The sequence below is a fragment of the Globicephala melas genome, chromosome 11 (genome assembly GCF_963455315.2).
Source record: "Globicephala melas chromosome 11, mGloMel1.2, whole genome shotgun sequence".
Taxonomy (NCBI): domain Eukaryota; kingdom Metazoa; phylum Chordata; class Mammalia; order Artiodactyla; family Delphinidae; genus Globicephala; species Globicephala melas.
The window spans coordinates 37,124,089-37,140,617 of record NC_083324.2 but is presented as its reverse complement, the minus strand read 5'-3'; the positions used below and the strand labels follow the sequence as shown (position 1 = coordinate 37,140,617).

Genomic DNA, 16,529 nt, shown 5'->3' with positions numbered 1-16,529 from the left:
ACCTTTTCTTTTGCAGTCTCCTCTCCACCCTATCCCAGCCTCCCCCACAAGCCCCCAGTCGGGCCTGGATGGCAGCAACTCTACGCTGTCTGGCAGTGCCAGCAGCGGTGTGTCTTCCCTAAGCGAGAGTAACTTTGGGCACTCCTCGGAGGCCCCTCCTCGAACCGACACCATGGACTCCGTGCCGAGCCAGGCCTGGAATGCTGACGAAGATCTTGAGCCACCCTACCTCCCCGTCCACTACAGCCTCTCTGAGTCCGCTGTTCTGGACTCCATCAAGGCCCAGCCGTGCCGAAGCCACTCAGCCCCGGGATGTGTCATCCCTCAGGACCCCATGGACCCACCTGCGCTGCCACCCAAGCCCTACCACCCCCGCCTGCCGGCCCTGGAGCACGACGAGGGTGTGCTGCTGCGTGAGGAGGCCGAGAGGCCTCGGGGCCTGCATCGCAAGGCCTCGCTGCCTCCTGGGAGCACCAAGGAAGAGCAGGCTCGCATGGCCTGGGAGCACAGCCGAGGGGAACAATGAGGGGTAGGGAGGCAGCTAGGACACCACCCTCAGTGAGCAGCTTGCCCCACCACTCCAGGTCTGAAAAGCAAGTCCCCCCGCAGGGAGCCAGAGAGGCCTGGCACTCAGGAGAGAACCACCCCGAGTCTACATTCTACTGCCGTGAACTCGTGTGTTGCCATGTACAGAGGCCACAGCAGCATGAAGGGTTGTGGCTTCTCTTTTTATTTCATTTTCTACATTCCATTTCTATGGGTTTTCCTTTTTCCTTTGTGGAGTAGATGCTTTCTTCCTCCTGCAGTTCCAGACCATGTGGAGCTATATGGAGATATTGCATAGACAGAATCAATTGCTTTGCAGGGCCCAGCGGGGTAGGAGCCCAGGCCCTCCCTCCAGGGAAGAGATGCACAGAAGAATGGGAATTGCACTAGGGACCTCTTCCTTTGCTGTGTGGACAGAAGAGCTCACGGTTGTATTCAGGGATTGCAAGGACCACATTGACTACGTCACCGGTGGACAAGGGGGCTACAAGCCATTTTGCACAAATGTCTGCCCACTTGCTCCCTCTTCCATCCAGGAGTGTGCAACTGAGAGGCTGGCTAGGCCAACCTGCCAGCTCAGGCATGTGACCTGGCCTAACTGCATGCCCAGGGCATACTGCCAGGCTTCCATGGGCCAGCCCTGCCTCCTACTCTACCTTGGATTTTTCCCTCCATCGTTTTTATTTCTGACCCTTTGCCCCTCTCCACTCTTAATACACCCCGTGCCCTGCAGGAGCCCCCTTGGTGCATGGATCTGCAGTGGTTATCTCCTATCCTCTGGAGCTTGAGTGGGGGTATAGCGCCAGAGGGACTACCCTCGCCACCTTCCTCCCCAGGGCCCGGGCAGCCACGTGTTGAGAAACAAGCTGATACAGGAGTGAGGCTGGGTGTGGCAGGGGCCGGAAATCCTCAAAGCTTTCAGAAGTGGCCAGAGTGCCTGTCATCAGCTCCTGAATCAGGGATTTTCAGCACTACCTCCAAGCAGTGGGGTTGGCTGCCCAGCCAGGCTTCTAAGGCCCGAGGACTTGTGGTCAGGCTCAGCAAGCTCCTGGGTAAAAAGGGTGGGAGGGATTCTCCTCTTAGAAGCAGAGAGCCACACAGGTTGAATTATCCTCTCCCAGTAGCCAAGTGCAGGGCCTCAGCTCCAGGCCCGTGGGGACCACCACTCAGGGTTCAGGGCGGGCAGGAGGGCAGTTTCTCCAGCCTCCCCAGTCTGTTGGGCAGAAGGTAGTGGTGTCTTTATAGAAAACTCTTTCAGGTCAGGGCACCGATTTTCCTCTTGGTTTATTATTTGGGGGAATAGGGTGGGGTGGTAATAGTATTTTACCAGGGTGCTTCTAAGTTACTTTAAAAAAGTCTACGAAACATTTATTTGCTTGCATTCACAACTGTGATGGTCCCACGGCTGCCTTCTCCTTGTTGAGCAGGTATGTTCTCCCCTAGTTCCTCTTCTGCTGGCCCATCTGACCTCCATGGTTAGGGTATTTTTCACTTGTAAACAAATGCCAGGTTGTTTAATAGGAATGCCAGCAAGTAACCTATGAGGAAAGATTGGGGGGCTGCATTAGCTTCAGGGCGTCTGGGAGTGTTTATCACCATTGTGGGTCCTTTCTGATACTTCAAGGGTGACTCCAAGCAGAGTGGGTCAGTCCTGGCAGGCCTGGACCATCTGGTGTTCACAAGTGTGACAGTCGGGGATTAGCTCTGGATTTCTTAGGTAGGAGGACATATTTAGGTTTTAGGGCACTTCTGAACCTCAATCCCTGGACAAGGCAGTCCTCACATAAGAACATCTACCTTCTCCACCTGGTGGCATGGGAGGGTAGAGAGTGGAATGTGGGTTCATTTGGCCTTGCCTTATACAGGGTGAGCCCAGTTTGTTTTCCCTCTCCATTTTCCCTAATTCCATGAAAAGGACATGATCCAAATTCCTTTCACTGGAGAATCAGCCAGTCTGAAGGGAAGTGGGAGGCAAGAGATGAGAATCCTCTGAAAAGATTGTGAAATACTGATTTTCATTCTTTCAAGCTTATTTGTAAATACCTATTTGAATGCTGTGTATTTGTACAGGAATTTGAGCAAAAAATGTATAGAGTGTGATGTCCAATTGGTATTCAGCCCTATATAAATGTGTTTTTAACCTCTGGCATTCTGTGCTTATTTAAAATAAGAAAACTTCTAACCATTTCTTTTGTGTATTTATGTTTAAAATAAGAAGCGACTTAAAAATGGTCTTACCTGTACCAGAAAGCAAAGTTAAAGAAAAAAAAATTTGTACTGGTGTCCCAAAAGGTATTTTACTGTATATATTGTGGTAGCATGTTCTAAATCCAACAAGTAATGTGAATTTTAAATGTAAATATCTGCCACCTTATTTCCCCCCTTTCCCCACTCCTTTGACTGCTGTGATGTGAATTAAAGATGAATACCTGACACTGAGCCGCTGAATTCACTGAATTGGGAGCAGCGCAAGTGCCTCTCTCCAACCCTTGCCGCTGGGCTCCAAGCCCTTTTAGCCCCATAGAAATCTCCTTTCTGCCCTGAGCGCAAAGCCAACCTTTCCCACGTCCTGCCTTCAAAGACAGGGAGCCAAACCCTGCCCTGGATATGAGGGCAGCCAAGGGCCCTGAGCGCTCAGTGGGAAGCAGGAGGCGGCGTGCCAGCCACCTCGGCCAGGCTTCCGAGGCTTGTGAGGAAAAGGGGGGCACCTCTTACCAGCGTGCGGGACAAGCCTCCGAACCCCCGACCTCCCCACTCTGAGGCGGGATGCTTCTGATCCCAAAGCCACGCAACCAACCCTGGCCCGGGTGCCTCTCTGAGTTCTGGGAAGGCAGCCCGGAGGAGAGCCTTTCCTACGGGCGCCCCTCCAGCCCAGAGTCTGTCCACCCCGGCCCGGGTACCCCTGACAGCCCGCGCGAGGCGGGCTCCGGCTACCCGGGGCTCAAGCGGGTGGGTGCCTGAGCTGCTGAGGCAATTCGGACGCGGTCCGCCGGCCTCGCAGGCGCCAGAGCCTCCGCAGGGGCTCCCCAAAGTCTGGTTCCCCCCGCCTACGTGATCCTTTAAAAAAAGGTAAAAGGGGAAAAAAACCTCTTCGGAGCCTCGCCTGCGGCCCCCCGCCGTCCCTGCCTTGTTGGGTTACGGCTGGCCCCAGAGCCCCTGACCTGCGCCACAATTCGGAGCCTGGGCGGGGAGGTCCGTGGGTTTTTCGGGCCAGCTTGGGGCCCAGAACAGAGGGTACGCAAGCCAACTCAGCACGCGCGGTACAGCGCCCAACCCGACTTCAGCCAGCAACACTCCACCTCAGCCACTGCCGGGTCACCTACCCAAGATGGCGGCCCGAGCCGCTTCCGCCGCCTCCACGGCCGCTTCCTGCCGGCCGCCCTGGTTCAATCAGCAGCCGACAACTGTCTAGGGCCGAGGGCGGGCGACGCCACCAGCCAATGGGGAAGGGCAGCGTGGAGCCGCCCGTCTGGGCTCCGAGGCGCGTGGACCAATGGAGGCATGGTGTGTGGGAGGGCGCGGAGAGCACCCACCAATGGGGAGCCACGGCGCGCGGCCCGGACCTGGAGGAAGCGGGGCTCTGCGGGCGCGGTGTAGTCGGGCGGTGGCGGCGGCGGCGGCGGCGGCGGGTGGAGGAGGATGTGGGCCACGCACGGGCTGGCGGTGGCGCTGGCTCTGAGCGTGCTGCCGGGCAGCCGGGCGCTGCGGCCGGGCGACTGCGAAGGTGCTGCGGGGTTGGGGGTCCGTGCGCTGTGGCCCGCCTGGCGGCGGCGCTGCCAAACCTAACCAAACCACTGAGCGGCCCAGTGGCAGGGGCTGATACGGGCGGGGGCGGCGGGGGCGGCCGGCCCCAGAGGGGTCCGCCAGAGGAAGGGCCGACGCCGGGCCTCTTAGAAAACATTTCCTGGGCCTACAAAACATTGGTCCGACGAGAAGAAGCTGGGACTAGATCGTGCAGAAAACTTGGCCTGAAATTGAGATAACGCTGGAGTTTTGGTCCTTTCCCATCACTGGGCAGAGGCTCCCGGCCAGGGGGCTCCCGGCTCCATGCCGGCCGTGGGCACCGCGCCTTGTCTGATGGGGTTGCGAAGCCGCACCTCGGAGTTCGGTGTTGTATTTGGAAATGAGCAGCATTTGGATCGCTGTTTTCTTCGGCCTCCAGTTTGTCCATTTATGAGGTCACAGTGAGTCCATTTCAAGGACACGTGTTCAGTCTCGGCTTAAACTTTATGGAAAAAGTAGGGAGGAGCCTTTTTTGGGTCATTGGGTGATGCTCGTTCCCCGTATGCCCTGGGTGAACCAGGGGGCCCAGCAACCCGGAGCGCGGTTCTGTCTACCTGTGGGCACCTGAGAAAATCGGTGATGGAAAAACTCACCTTTCTCCGTGTCTCCTATTAAAATTGCTGACGGAGTTCCCTCCTGGCGAATTGCGGTGCAACTTGGTGATTGCTGAGCATCTCCCTTCCCTCTCTTTTCCAGTTTGTATTTCTTATCTGGGAAGATTTTACCAGGACCTCAAAGACAGAGATGTCACGTTCTCACCAGCCTCTATTGAAAAAGAACTTATAAAGTTCTGCCGTGAAGCAAGAGGCAAAGAGAATCGGTTGGTGAGTAGCTGTCTGACCCTCCCCAAGCTGGCCCTGGCCAGTGTTTGACCCTCTGCTTCACAGGCCTCTCAGTAAAAGGCCCTGCCCACTTGTCTATTCAGGAGGCCAGATGTTCTGTCAGTTAACTAATGTGGGACTGAAGGGCTTTCTGTATTCTGCAGTTGTGATGTTACCCTCTTAGTACTGATTAAGCACCTACTGTGTGCTGGGCACTGGAAATACCAGGGGAGAGCAATGACAGGCAAATGATGCAGTGGGATGGGTGTCATGCAGAAAATGGACCAGGATGGAATGAGTGGGTGCTGATTTAGACAGTAGTTAAGAATTCTTCTGAGGGCTCCCCTGGTGGCGCAGTGGTTGAGAGTCCGCCTGCCGATGCAGGGGACACGGGTTCGTGCCCCGGTCTGGGAAGATCCCACATGCCGCAGAGCGGCTGGGCCCGTGAGCCACGGCCGCTGAGCCTGCGAGTCCGGAGCCTGTGCTCCGCAACGGGCGAGCCACAACAGTGAGAGGCCCGCGTACCGAAAAAAAAAAAAAAAAAAAGAATTTTTCTGAGAAAGGGTCATCATTGTGAAGGGGGAAGAGCATCCCAGGCAGAGGGAATAGCCAGTGTGAATGCCCAGAGGCCAGAGTAATCTTGGCATGTGTGAGGGTAGTAGAAGATTACAAAGTGTGCCCAGGGTAGGCCAAGGCTGAATTGAGGACAAGAGCCCTAATGAAACGATGGCTTTTGTAGCTTTAACTTCCCTGGCAGTCTCTGGTTTGTCTGTCTTTCTGTTTAAAGGTTTGAACCGTGGTGACTTTTAAATTCATCTGGTGTCTGTCGTCAGCTCTGGGACCAAGCGTGTATTAAGAGCCTGGGGTTTACACTGACTGAATCTGACTGCCAGTACAGGCGGGGCATGGGAAAATGAGGCCCTGGCAGAGAAAGAAGATGTTTTCAGATGTCAGTATGCTTTGGAGGAGACAGCTCTCAAGTGGCACCTCCTGAAGGCCATTGTCCTTTCTTGCTGCAGTGCTACTACATTGGGGCCACAGATGATGCAGCCACCAAGATCATCAACGAGGTGTCGAAGCCCCTGGCCCACCACATCCCTGTGGAGAAGATCTGTGAGAAGCTCAAGAAGAAGGACAGCCAGATCTGTGAGCTAAAATACGGTGAGTGTGGCCTTATTTAACCAACACCGAACCCACTCCTTGCTCAGGCATTAATGAAGTTTACTTTCTAGCTGGGGAAGGCACGTGATAAACTAGAGCCTTCACGAGTGAGTTATACAGCATGGTTGGTGGTGTTAAATGGTGGGGGCGGGGGGCAGTGCACAGACTCACCTTGCATCATGGTGGGTGGAGGTTAGAATAGGCCTCATCGAGGAGGTGACATTTCAGCAAACTTTGAAGGAGGTGGGGGATTAGCCAAGGGCATAACTAATGGAAGAGCATTTCAGGCAGAGGAAACAGGCAGTGCAAAAGCAACCAGTGGCATGACAGATGGGTGGGCAGGTCACAGAGGGCCTTGCAAGTTGGTGAAGATTTGGCTTTTAGTCTGAGGGAAGATGAGAATGTTGGTTTTCGGCCAGAGAAGGGATGTAGTCTGACTTGCCTTTAACAGGCTTGTCCTGGGCTTCCCTGGTGGCGCAGTGGTTGAGAGTCCGCCTGCTGATGCAGGGGACACGGGTTCGTGCCCCGGTCAGGGAAGATCCCACATGCTGCGGAGCAGCTAGGCCCGTGAGCCATGGCCACTGAGCCTGCATGTCTGGAGCCTGTGCTCCGCAGCGGGAGAGGCCCGCGTACCGCAAAAAAAAAAAAAAAAAAACAGGCTTGTCCTGACTGCAAGCTCTGAAGGTCCAGCGATCTTTATTATTTTAAAAAAGAATGGCTGTGTCCCAACGAGAAGGCCCAAGATTATGGGCGCACAGCATCTCTTTTGCTGAATAAGTCTCTGGTGGGAAAAACAGTTCAGGTCTTCAGAAAGAGTCAGGGCCAGGAATCATTGTCCTCTTCTGTAAAATTTAAACAGCACCAACATATTTTATTGTGAATTGAGTGTCCAAGGGCTGTGTTCGCCCACTTGTGTCAAGGATAACTGGTCTTCTGAGAGTGATCCTGGTTCAGTCCTGATGACTCAGGGTCTCTCTTTGGGCATAAGTGGTCATGGAAGAGTAAGCTTCTAACTCAAGGGCCCGACCATGGTCTGTGTTGGGCAGTTGAGGCTAGGGGATCTATCTGCTCTGTCACCCTGGAGCTCTTATTCTACAGTGGTGTGGGCTGCACTGTGACTGTTTAAGAGGCACTTGGAGTGGGAGCCACATTCCTCCTATAAGGTTCCTCCTGTAAGGACCACAGGGCCTCCATCCCTGTCCCTGGTGACACCTGCATGTCTGTGGTGGACATTGCCAGCATGAGACCCACCTTCCTGGTGAAGGGGCCTGGGCTAGTTCTCCCTCTTGGGGGCAGTGGGCACTGACACACTTGCATGTGTCTCCCTGCGATCAGTAGGGCTGCTTGTTTTAAGGGATGGTTTGGATGTGCGGGACTATTGGGGTCTGCTGTTCTCCCACCTAGCTGGTTATTCTCGCTGCTCTCTCCAGACAAGCAGATCGACCTGAGCACAGTAGACCTGAAGAAGCTTCGAGTTAAAGAGCTAAAGAAGATCCTGGACGACTGGGGAGAGACGTGCAAAGGCTGTGCAGAAAAGTCTGACTACATCCGGAAGATTAATGAACTGATGCCTAAATACGCCCCCAAGGCAGCCAGTTCACGGACTGATTTGTAGTCTACCCGATGCCTGCTGCACCTGAGGGGAAAAACACTTCATCTGTGTCTGTCCCAAACAGCCTTTTTGTAATTTATTTTTTAGGCAGGCTCCTGACAAAGTCAGGCTTGAAGCCTGGAGCTTTCCTGATGATGCTGGGTCCACAGCGCCCCCTTGGGGGGGATTCACTTTGTTCTGTTGCCGATTTACTCTAGGACTTCAAAGTATGTCTGGGATTTTTTTATTAAAGGAAGAAAATTTCTAGCTGTCTTTGAAGAATTAAAGTGAATACTGAAATTGGGTTTTACCCATAATGAAGATTTCACCGGTTTATGCTTTCCAGTTTATAAAGAGTTTTCAGGTATATTCACATTTGTCCCTCGACCACCAGTCAGTGCTGGAGATGCCAGGGGGACTGAGGCACGTGGGGTTGTGCAGGACCGGAGGGTCGCTCAAGGAGAATGTTGGGCTTGATACCCCCAGCCCACAGGGACTATCTTACCTACATGAGAGGGGCTGACATGGGGCTTGGCTGTGAGCAGGACTGAGGTTTAGTGCACTTTTCTGTGACGATGACTTCAATAACTGCCTATGTTCAGTACTGTCACATTTCTAAAGATGCTGATGGCCTGGCTACCTCCACCAGTCAGTGTCCAGATCTGGCCATCTACTTGCTCATCTGAGTTTGTGGTCTAGTGTCAGTCCTAAGTCTTTGGTGCCTAATTGGGAATTTGCAAGACTGGCAGGAGTTGGTTTGTACAAAGAGCCGATGAGAGGCTGCCTTTTGCCTTTGTTTACCCAAGATAAGCCTAACAGTTGAGGTCCCGAGAGCATGTCCCTGGAGTCTGGTTTTTTAGTTGCTCTCTTTGGGGTTGGTGCTTGGGAAACCCAGTTATCAGCATGAACTGTGACTCAGTGGAGACACCTCTGCTCCTCATGCCTGCAGAGACCACCTGAAGGGAAGGACTAAGAAGCAGTGCTTTCTAAGGAATTGCTCTGACTTTGGGTCACATCATTTGTACAGTTCCTAAATTCAGTTTACCTACGTAAAGGGCCCTCTCAGCTTGCTGTGGGGGTCCACTAATGCCTGGAAGGAGCAAGCAGGCCCAGGCCCACATTTTTCACCTCTACAGCACCATGTCTGAGAGGAAAGTGAGGTCGTCTCTTAGGCCAAGTGTTCCCTGTTTGGAGGAATTAGATGGGCTGTTAAGATCTGACAAGCAAAAAAAAAAAAAAAGATCTGACAAGCACAAAGTATCCTGAGCCCCCCTGAACGGTGCTGAGACAATCCATGGCTGGAGCCAGAAGTCTTAGGAGATGGAGCTGTTTCAGCCTAGCACCCTAGGTCTCTGTTCCTGTGGCCTTTGTGCCCTCCAGGCCACAGTGAGCAGGGAAAACAGCCCAACTACTACTACCCTAGAGCTGATCCCCAAGATTATCTGTGAAAGGAGACGTGGAATGTTAACAGGTGTTTCTTCTAAGACTTTCCTCTTGCACCTGCCTTCGCTGTTGCAGGAGCTCCTCCCACAGCGTTCTGGCCGTGGGAGGAGGGAAGAGCTGTGGTCCGCTCTTCCCCACTCCACGGTTTCTGTGGCCGAAGTTGGGTCCGGTTCTGCGAAGCCTCCAGCAACTCTCCATGGAGAATGAAAGCTTCCCCAAGGGGTTTGGCTCCTTGTCAGGATTCCCTCTCACCTCACCACCACGGAGGTGGACAGAAGGGCACTGGCCAGGGAGAGGTAAGCGTGGCAAACTGGGTAACCGCCGGGTTTGGTATTCTCTTCGCCCTTGGCTTCACGGCCCTACCCTTATAGCCCTCTGTGTGCTCTAATGCCCAGAGCAGAGGGTGGGGCCCTGTGGCGCCAAGGAGACTATTCCCACTCTGGAAACCGCAGGTTTGTTTCGGATTTCTGTGCCCAGGGCCCAGACAGGTCGCGCCTTCTGCATGCATAGCCATAGTCCTCATGACCTTTCGGGGCGGGGGAGAGGGGGAGCGCCGCTGTTGCAAGTGAACCTGAACGCAGGGGATGCTCGGGATATGGGGCATGGGTACTAGGGAGCGGCGTGTTTCGGTCCTTGGGGTTGTCCATGCTGGACCCCAGTCAGGAGATGCCGTGGCAGGGCACGGGGATCACCCAAGCCTAGTCCTGGAGTTGGGAATACCACGTAAAGAAGCCGCTGGGTCAAGGCCTGGGACCCACGCGCCGACAGAGGCTGCCACAGCCGCTGCCATCAGCGCGGGCCCCGTAGCCGGGAGCCAGAGGCCTACGTCCTGCAGCCTCCTGGGCTGGCTCTTTCGAGGTCTCCAATCACCGTGGAGCCCCGAGCCTCGTCCACGTCGGCCGCGCCGTGGCGCCAGAGCTCACAGCCTGGCCGCGCTCGCCCACTTTGCCCCGGGGTCACGTGGAACGGGGGGGCGCAACCTGATGACGCACGCCCGGCGCAGCTCTCGCCCCGCCCACCACGGGGTCACGTGGCACGGCCGGCGCAGCTTGATAACGCGACGCCCAGGCCCTGGGCGCAGCTCCCGCCCCGCCGCCGCGCCGAGTCCTTTTGTCCAAAATGGCGGTGCCGGGGGCGCTGCCTCTTCGGCAGCCGCCGCCGCTGCCGCCGCTGTGAGGGGCCTGCGGGCCGCCCGCCCGCCCGCCGCGCCGGCGCCATGAAGAGGCAGAGCGAGCGAGACTCGAGCCCGAGCGGGCGCGGCTCGTCATCGTCGGCCAAGCGGCCGCGGGAGCGCGAACGGGAGGCGGAGGCGGGCGGGCGGCGGGCGGCGCACAAGGCCTCGGGCGGCGTCAAGCACCCCGTTCCAACGCGGGCCCGCGACAAACCCCGTGGTAGCGGGGGCGGCGGCGGCGGCGGCGGACATCGCGACGGCCGCGGCGCCGGGGACGCGAATCACCGTGCGAGCAGCGGCCGCTCCTCAGGCTCGGGCGCCGGCGGCGGCGGACGCGGTGCCAAGGCCTCGGGAGACCCGAGCGCTTCGGGCACTTCGCCCCGCGCGTCTCCACTACCGCCACCTCCGCCGCCTCCCGGGGCCGAGCCCGCGGGTCCCGGCTCATCAGCAGCCGCACCCGAATACAAGACGCTGCTCATCAGCAGCCTGAGTCCCGCGTTGCCCGCCGAGCACCTCGAGGACCGGCTCTTCCACCAGTTCAAGCGCTTCGGCGAGATCAGTCTGCGCCTGTCGCACACGCCTGAGCTGGGCCGCGTGGCCTACGTGAACTTCCGGCACCCGCAGGACGCGCGCGAGGCCCGCCAGCACGCCCTGGCCCGCCAGCTGCTGCTCTACGATCGTCCGCTCAAGGTGGAGCCCGTGTACCTGCGCGGCGGCGGCGGCGGGAGCAGCCGGCGAAGCAGCAGCAGCAGCGCGGCCGCCTCCACGCCGCCCCCGGGGCCACCCGCGCCCGCTGACCCGCTCGGCTACCTCCCGCTGCACGGCGGCTACCAGTACAAGCAGCGTTCGCTGTCCCCGGTTGCCGCCCCGCCACTGCGGGAGCCCCGCGCCCGCCACGCCGCTGCAGCCTTTGCCCTGGATGCTGCCGCCGCCGCCGCCGCCGTAGGACTATCCCGTGAGCGGGCCCTGGACTACTATGGGCTGTACGACGACCGCGGGCGACCCTATGGCTACCCGGCGGTGTGCGAGGAGGACCTGATGCCTGAGGACGACCAGCGGGCTACGCGCAACCTCTTCATCGGGAACCTGGACCACAGCGTGTCAGAGGTGGAGCTGCGACGGGCTTTCGAGAAGTACGGCATCATTGAGGAGGTGGTCATCAAGAGACCCGCTCGTGGTCAGGGCGGTGCGTATGCCTTCCTCAAATTCCAGAACCTGGACATGGCCCACAGGGCCAAAGTGGCCATGTCGGGTCGGGTGATTGGCCGCAACCCCATTAAGATAGGATATGGCAAGGCCAACCCCACTACTCGCCTCTGGGTGGGTGGCCTGGGACCTAACACCTCACTGGCGGCTCTGGCCCGGGAGTTTGACCGCTTTGGGAGCATTCGGACCATTGATCATGTCAAAGGAGATAGCTTTGCCTACATCCAGTACGAAAGCTTGGACGCAGCCCAGGCCGCCTGTGCTAAAATGAGGGGCTTTCCCTTGGGAGGTCCAGACCGCAGGCTGCGGGTGGATTTTGCCAAAGCAGAGGAGACTCGGTATCCCCAGCAGTACCAGCCCTCACCCCTCCCTGTGCATTACGAGCTGCTCCCAGATGGATACACCCGGCACCGAAACCTGGATGCCGACCTGCGGGTGAGGGATAGGACCCCCCCACACCTCCTTTACTCAGACCGAGACCGGACCTTTTTGGAAGGGGACTGGACCAGCCCCAGTAAAAGCTCTGACCGCCGAAACAGCCTCGAGGGCTACAGCCGCTCAGTGCGCAGCCGGAGTGGTGAGCGCTGGGGAGGAGATGGGGACCGGGGCCTGCCCAAGCCCTGGGAGGACAGGCGGAAGCGCCGGAGCCTTTCCAGTGATCGTGGGAGGACAACTCACTCCCCTTATGAGGAACGGAGCAGGACCAAGGGTGCTGGGCAGCTTGTGGACCGAGGCTCTGACCGCACCCCTGAGCGCAGCCGCAAGGAAAACCATTCCAGTGAAGGGACCAAGGAATCGAGCAGCAACTCCCTCAGCAACAGCAGACACGGGGCTGAGGAGCGGAGCCACCACCACCATCATGAGGCTCCAGACTCTTCCCACGGGAAGAAGACTCGGGAGAGCGAGCGCAATCATCGGACCACTGAGGCTGAGCCCAAGCCTCTTGAAGAGCCAAAACACGAGACCAAAAAGCTCAAGAATCTTTCAGAGTATGCCCAGACACTGCAGCTAGGTTGGAATGGGCTTCTAGTGTTGAAAAACAGCTGCTTCCCGACATCTATGCACATCCTAGAGGGGGACCAGGGGGTTATCAGCAGTCTCCTCAAAGACCACACTTCTGGGAGTAAGCTGACCCAGCTGAAGATTGCCCAGCGCCTTCGACTGGACCAGCCCAAGCTCGATGAGGTCACACGACGCATCAAGCAGGGGAGCCCCAATGGCTACGCAGTGCTCCTAGCCACACAGGCGACCCCCAGTGGGCCTGGCACTGAGGGGATGCCCACGGTGGAGCCAGGCCTACAGAGGCGGCTTCTCAGGAACCTGGTCTCCTACTTGAAACAGAAGCAGGCTGCAGGGGTGATCAGCCTGCCAGTGGGTGGGTCCAAGGGCAGAGACAGCACGGGCATGCTCTATGCCTTCCCTCCCTGCGACTTTTCACAGCAGTACCTCCAGTCAGCACTGAGGACATTGGGAAAGCTAGAGGAAGAACACATGGTGATAGTTATAGTAAGAGACACAGCCTAGCCTGAACCTGTCTTTTCCACAAAAGCAGTTATTTTAAGATCTAACCCCCACCCCCCGCCTTCCCCCCCACTCCAAAACTTACCCCCTTGGTTTGAATTCTCTGCTGCTTTATTTCGGTTCATTTGGTAGGGGACCAAAGTCCTCCCCCACCAAAACTAAATTCTTAGGTTTTGGGGTTTTTTTTTTTGTTTTTTTTGTTTTTTTACAGTGATGAGAAAAATGAGAAGGGACTCCTGTCATGTTGGTTTCTAGTGTATGAGATAATGTCTGCTGTGTTCTGTATTTTTTTATTTTTTGACTAACTGTATGGAAAGTTGTCAGTAAAGCCTTTGTCAGAGGATGGATTTTTAATCCTGTTCAGAGTCCTGGTTTAATCAAGTTTTTTTTCTCAAAGGATGGAAGACTTCCCTGCTGCATGCACACAAATGCCCTACGTCATCTTTCCACCACTGGGGTATCTCACAGTCCTCCTGCATTGGTGGCTCTCAGCCCCTCAGCTCTTAGGGCTGAATCAGGACTTTACTCACATTTGTTTTTTATCTTGGCTGAGAGCAGGTGGGTTTCATTTTGGACCCTGCCATGCCAGATTGAGCAGAGCCCATGCACAGGAAGGGGTTGAGCCTAAGTCTAGCCAGCAGCTGTGGTAGTTTTTTGTTTTCTTGCCCTGAACAATGTGTGTGTCCATCAGTTTGAGCTGTAGCTGTTGAACAAAGCACCTAGTCTTCAGGCCTTTTTGAAAGCACGTAGACCTTAGCAGTTGTGTGGTCTTGTAGTCATGGGAGGAGCAGTGCAATATTGGGGTCTTGGTACCATGGATCCGTGGGGCCTCCTTTTCTTGTTCAGCCTCCCTTCTAGCCTTAATGCAGCAGCCCAGGGATACCCGGTTGGAGACAGCTGCCTCGGACTCCAAGGGACAGTGGAGGCCAAATGCTGGAATGGAGAGTGGGAGGCAGCTTTCCTTGGTTAATTCTTGAAACTTTCCCGGTGTTTGTGAATTCTGGCTTTTCCTTTGATTGTTTGGGGCTGATGTGTCAGTGGAGTGGGCCTCTGCCCAGTCACTAGAGCTTTGTGAGAGACACTGAATCCCTGGCCTGAAGAGTTTTTGAGGTAGTACAGTGGGTTAGGAAAATGCTCTTGTTAACTGACATAACTTTCCCAGATACAAGTAGGCACTTAGGCCTAGGCCTCTTGCCCTGATGTTGCAGAGGTGGGGACCACTGGGAGAGAGGTGCTTCTGTGGGGAAATGTCACAGTTGCCGAGGTGTTGGGCAGTGCTAGAGCTCTCAGCCATTCAAGCTGAGCTGCGGAGGAATGTGGAGGCATCAAGCTGGGAGGGAAAGATGGCTTGAAGTTCTGTGGCCACGCATCTCTACTAAGACAGTATGGCCAGCACTGTCAGGGACCAGGGAGGGAAATCAGTCACACAGCAGTTGTCACCATAGAGCACAGCCCAAACACTATTTTTCACAATGTTTGTGGCAGTTTAGATGTTTTAAAAGGATCATTGTCAAGGCTGAGGGAGAACAGAAGCTCCAGTAAGGGAAATGAGCCCCCAAATGACCAGGAACTCCGGATTCTGTTGACCGTGCTGTCCTCTCTCTAGGTCTGGTCCACTACCCTGGCTGGCACGAGGCAGCACAGGTGACAGCTGGGATGTGTTGAGAGAGACAGTTCGTGAGATGGAGGCGGGGGCTCAGTGCGGACCTCATGGACAATACATGCCTCTCCACAAGGACAGTGAAAGAGGTGACTTTTTGAGACCTTAGAGATTTAAAATAAACAGGGCAAGGAAGGCGCCTGGGGAAGTACTGCACTAGGCTTCAGCTGGTACTCGTGAGAGAAAATGCATGTTCATAACAAACACAAGAAGTGTTAAATGTGTTTATTTGCCTGTTTGTACTTGAGCTTTGGCCACAACTGCCAGGTATCTGAGCAAAGCAGTGCGAGGCACTGTAGGCCACAGCTGCACCATTCCAGGCAGTTGGAACCACCAGAAGGAGGAATGGGCCTCATCTTGTTTAGAGCAGATGAGGTAGGGACGAATGCCTGGGTCACAGGCCAGAGCCGCCTTGCTGTATTAAGCCCAAAACTTCTCTGGGCTGTTCCTTCATAGAGTGGGTGCTCAGGACCCAGAATACTACACCTCCTAGTTTTCCCAGACAGAAACCTAGAAAGTCTGGCTGGAGAGGACACTTATCCCTTGCTTTGTTCACCTGTCTTGAGGGATAGGTGCTTTCTGGCCCCAAATTGAACTACAGAGTTTTCCTGCTGTGTGACCATCCTCCTCCTCTTTCTTGGACCCTCTTCTCAACTCCTTCCTTCCTCTCTTAAGACAGCAGCTTCTGTAACGTTTCTCAGAAAGGCCTTGGCCAGCACTAGCAAGGGTAGGTCAGGTGGTCGAGCCCCTGGCTGATTTATGATGCTGCCCCCAGAGAGAGAACTATTTAACTGCAGGCAACCTGTGCCTCCACCTGGGGTTCAGGTTCTATCTGAGGTGTGGCTTAAAGGCAAAAATCAACCTAAGGCGAAATTTGCCTCATTGGCGGTTTGCTACTATTCCGCGTGTTTCTTCCTAAGTGACTGAGATCATGAGCCCTGCCTGGCAGATAAAGAGAGCTGATGTTTCCTTAGCCTCTTAGGGCACTTCCCTAAGAGAGTGTTGTCAAGTTGAACAGGAGTGTGCTTTCTTATTGCAGGTCCCCATCTCCACCCAAGAGACCTGTGGGTGTTCCCAAGAGCTGCTGGCAGAGTTCAGGGAGACTGGCTCTGCTCAGTTAATGACTAGAATACAATGCGTTTAATGCTTCTTGACTTTTAACCTGTTTTCTTCTAATGCACCAGCAAACTAGTCCACTGGTTAGGTGTTAGCAGTCCATTTAAGCTGAGGCATGAAGCAACCTAAGAGCTGAGACCTCTGCTCTCTAGAGGACCAAGAGGTGCCTGTGTGTGACACAGGACCAACCACTTCAGTGTGTGTGATGAACTGTATGGTGCTCCGAAGCCCAGCAGGGCTTCACCAGCCCCTGGTGAGTTTTAGCCGTCTTGTCTTGCTTATTTACTTCACAAATTTGTCCTCTTAGTAAAGGGAGAAAAGTCTCTTTAGCTATAAATACCTATATGATATGATAGGAACCGGGCAAACTCAAAGGAAGAAAGAGACTAGGGTCTCCTATTTATTGTGGGTAAGAAGGGGGTGGGGTGGGGTGAGTGAAAAGGTAAAAGCATCTGGTACTTTCCCTGGTGGTAGCACAGTTTAACCATAGGCCAGTTGTAGAGGCCTGTG

At 55.5% G+C, this 16,529-nt stretch overlaps 3 protein-coding genes across 11 annotated transcripts in view; all 3 read left to right on the top strand.

Annotated features, from left to right (window-relative positions):
- DOCK3 (dedicator of cytokinesis 3) overlaps window positions 1-2,981 on the top strand; it is a 403,879-nt gene extending 400,898 nt beyond the window's left edge. For 7 of the 9 annotated variants that reach the window (XM_060308605.1, XM_060308604.1, XM_060308607.1 and 4 more), the window contains one exon: window positions 17-2,981. In XM_060308605.1, the coding sequence (XP_060164588.1) occupies window positions 17-526 (510 nt within the window). In that variant the 3' untranslated portion in view covers window positions 527-2,981. The remainder of the gene's footprint in view (window positions 1-16) is intronic. The other 2 variants (XM_060308610.1, XM_060308609.1) reach the window with 1 other exon arrangement.
- A 1,154-nt stretch (window positions 2,982-4,135) lies between these two features.
- MANF (mesencephalic astrocyte derived neurotrophic factor) lies at window positions 4,136-8,230 on the top strand. The gene is made up of 4 exons (XM_030867300.2): window positions 4,136-4,270; window positions 5,026-5,153; window positions 6,170-6,311; window positions 7,742-8,230. Exons 1-4 carry the CDS (start codon window positions 4,186-4,188, stop codon window positions 7,924-7,926), a joined length of 540 nt encoding a protein of 179 aa, XP_030723160.2. The 5' UTR covers window positions 4,136-4,185; the 3' UTR covers window positions 7,927-8,230.
- A 2,252-nt stretch (window positions 8,231-10,482) lies between these two features.
- RBM15B (RNA binding motif protein 15B) lies at window positions 10,483-13,606 on the top strand. The gene has a single exon (XM_030867299.3). The coding sequence runs from the start codon at window positions 10,562-10,564 to the stop codon at window positions 13,244-13,246; it is 2,685 nt and encodes an 894-aa protein (XP_030723159.2). The 5' UTR covers window positions 10,483-10,561; the 3' UTR covers window positions 13,247-13,606.
- Window positions 13,607-16,529: the final 2,923 nt, after the last annotated feature.

Excerpts from the sequence above, each read along its gene's own strand:
- MANF (XM_030867300.2), top strand. The coding sequence starts at position 4,186 with ATGTGGGCCACGCACGGGCTGGCGGTGGCGCTGGCTCTGAGCGTGCTG. Across the intron at positions 5,154-6,169 it reads GAGGCAAAGAGAATCGGTTG|TGCTACTACATTGGGGCCAC; the intron begins GTGAGTAGCTGT and ends TTCTTGCTGCAG. Across the intron at positions 6,312-7,741 it reads GATCTGTGAGCTAAAATACG|ACAAGCAGATCGACCTGAGC; the intron begins GTGAGTGTGGCC and ends TGCTCTCTCCAG.
- RBM15B (XM_030867299.3), top strand. The coding sequence starts at position 10,562 with ATGAAGAGGCAGAGCGAGCGAGACTCGAGCCCGAGCGGGCGCGGCTCG.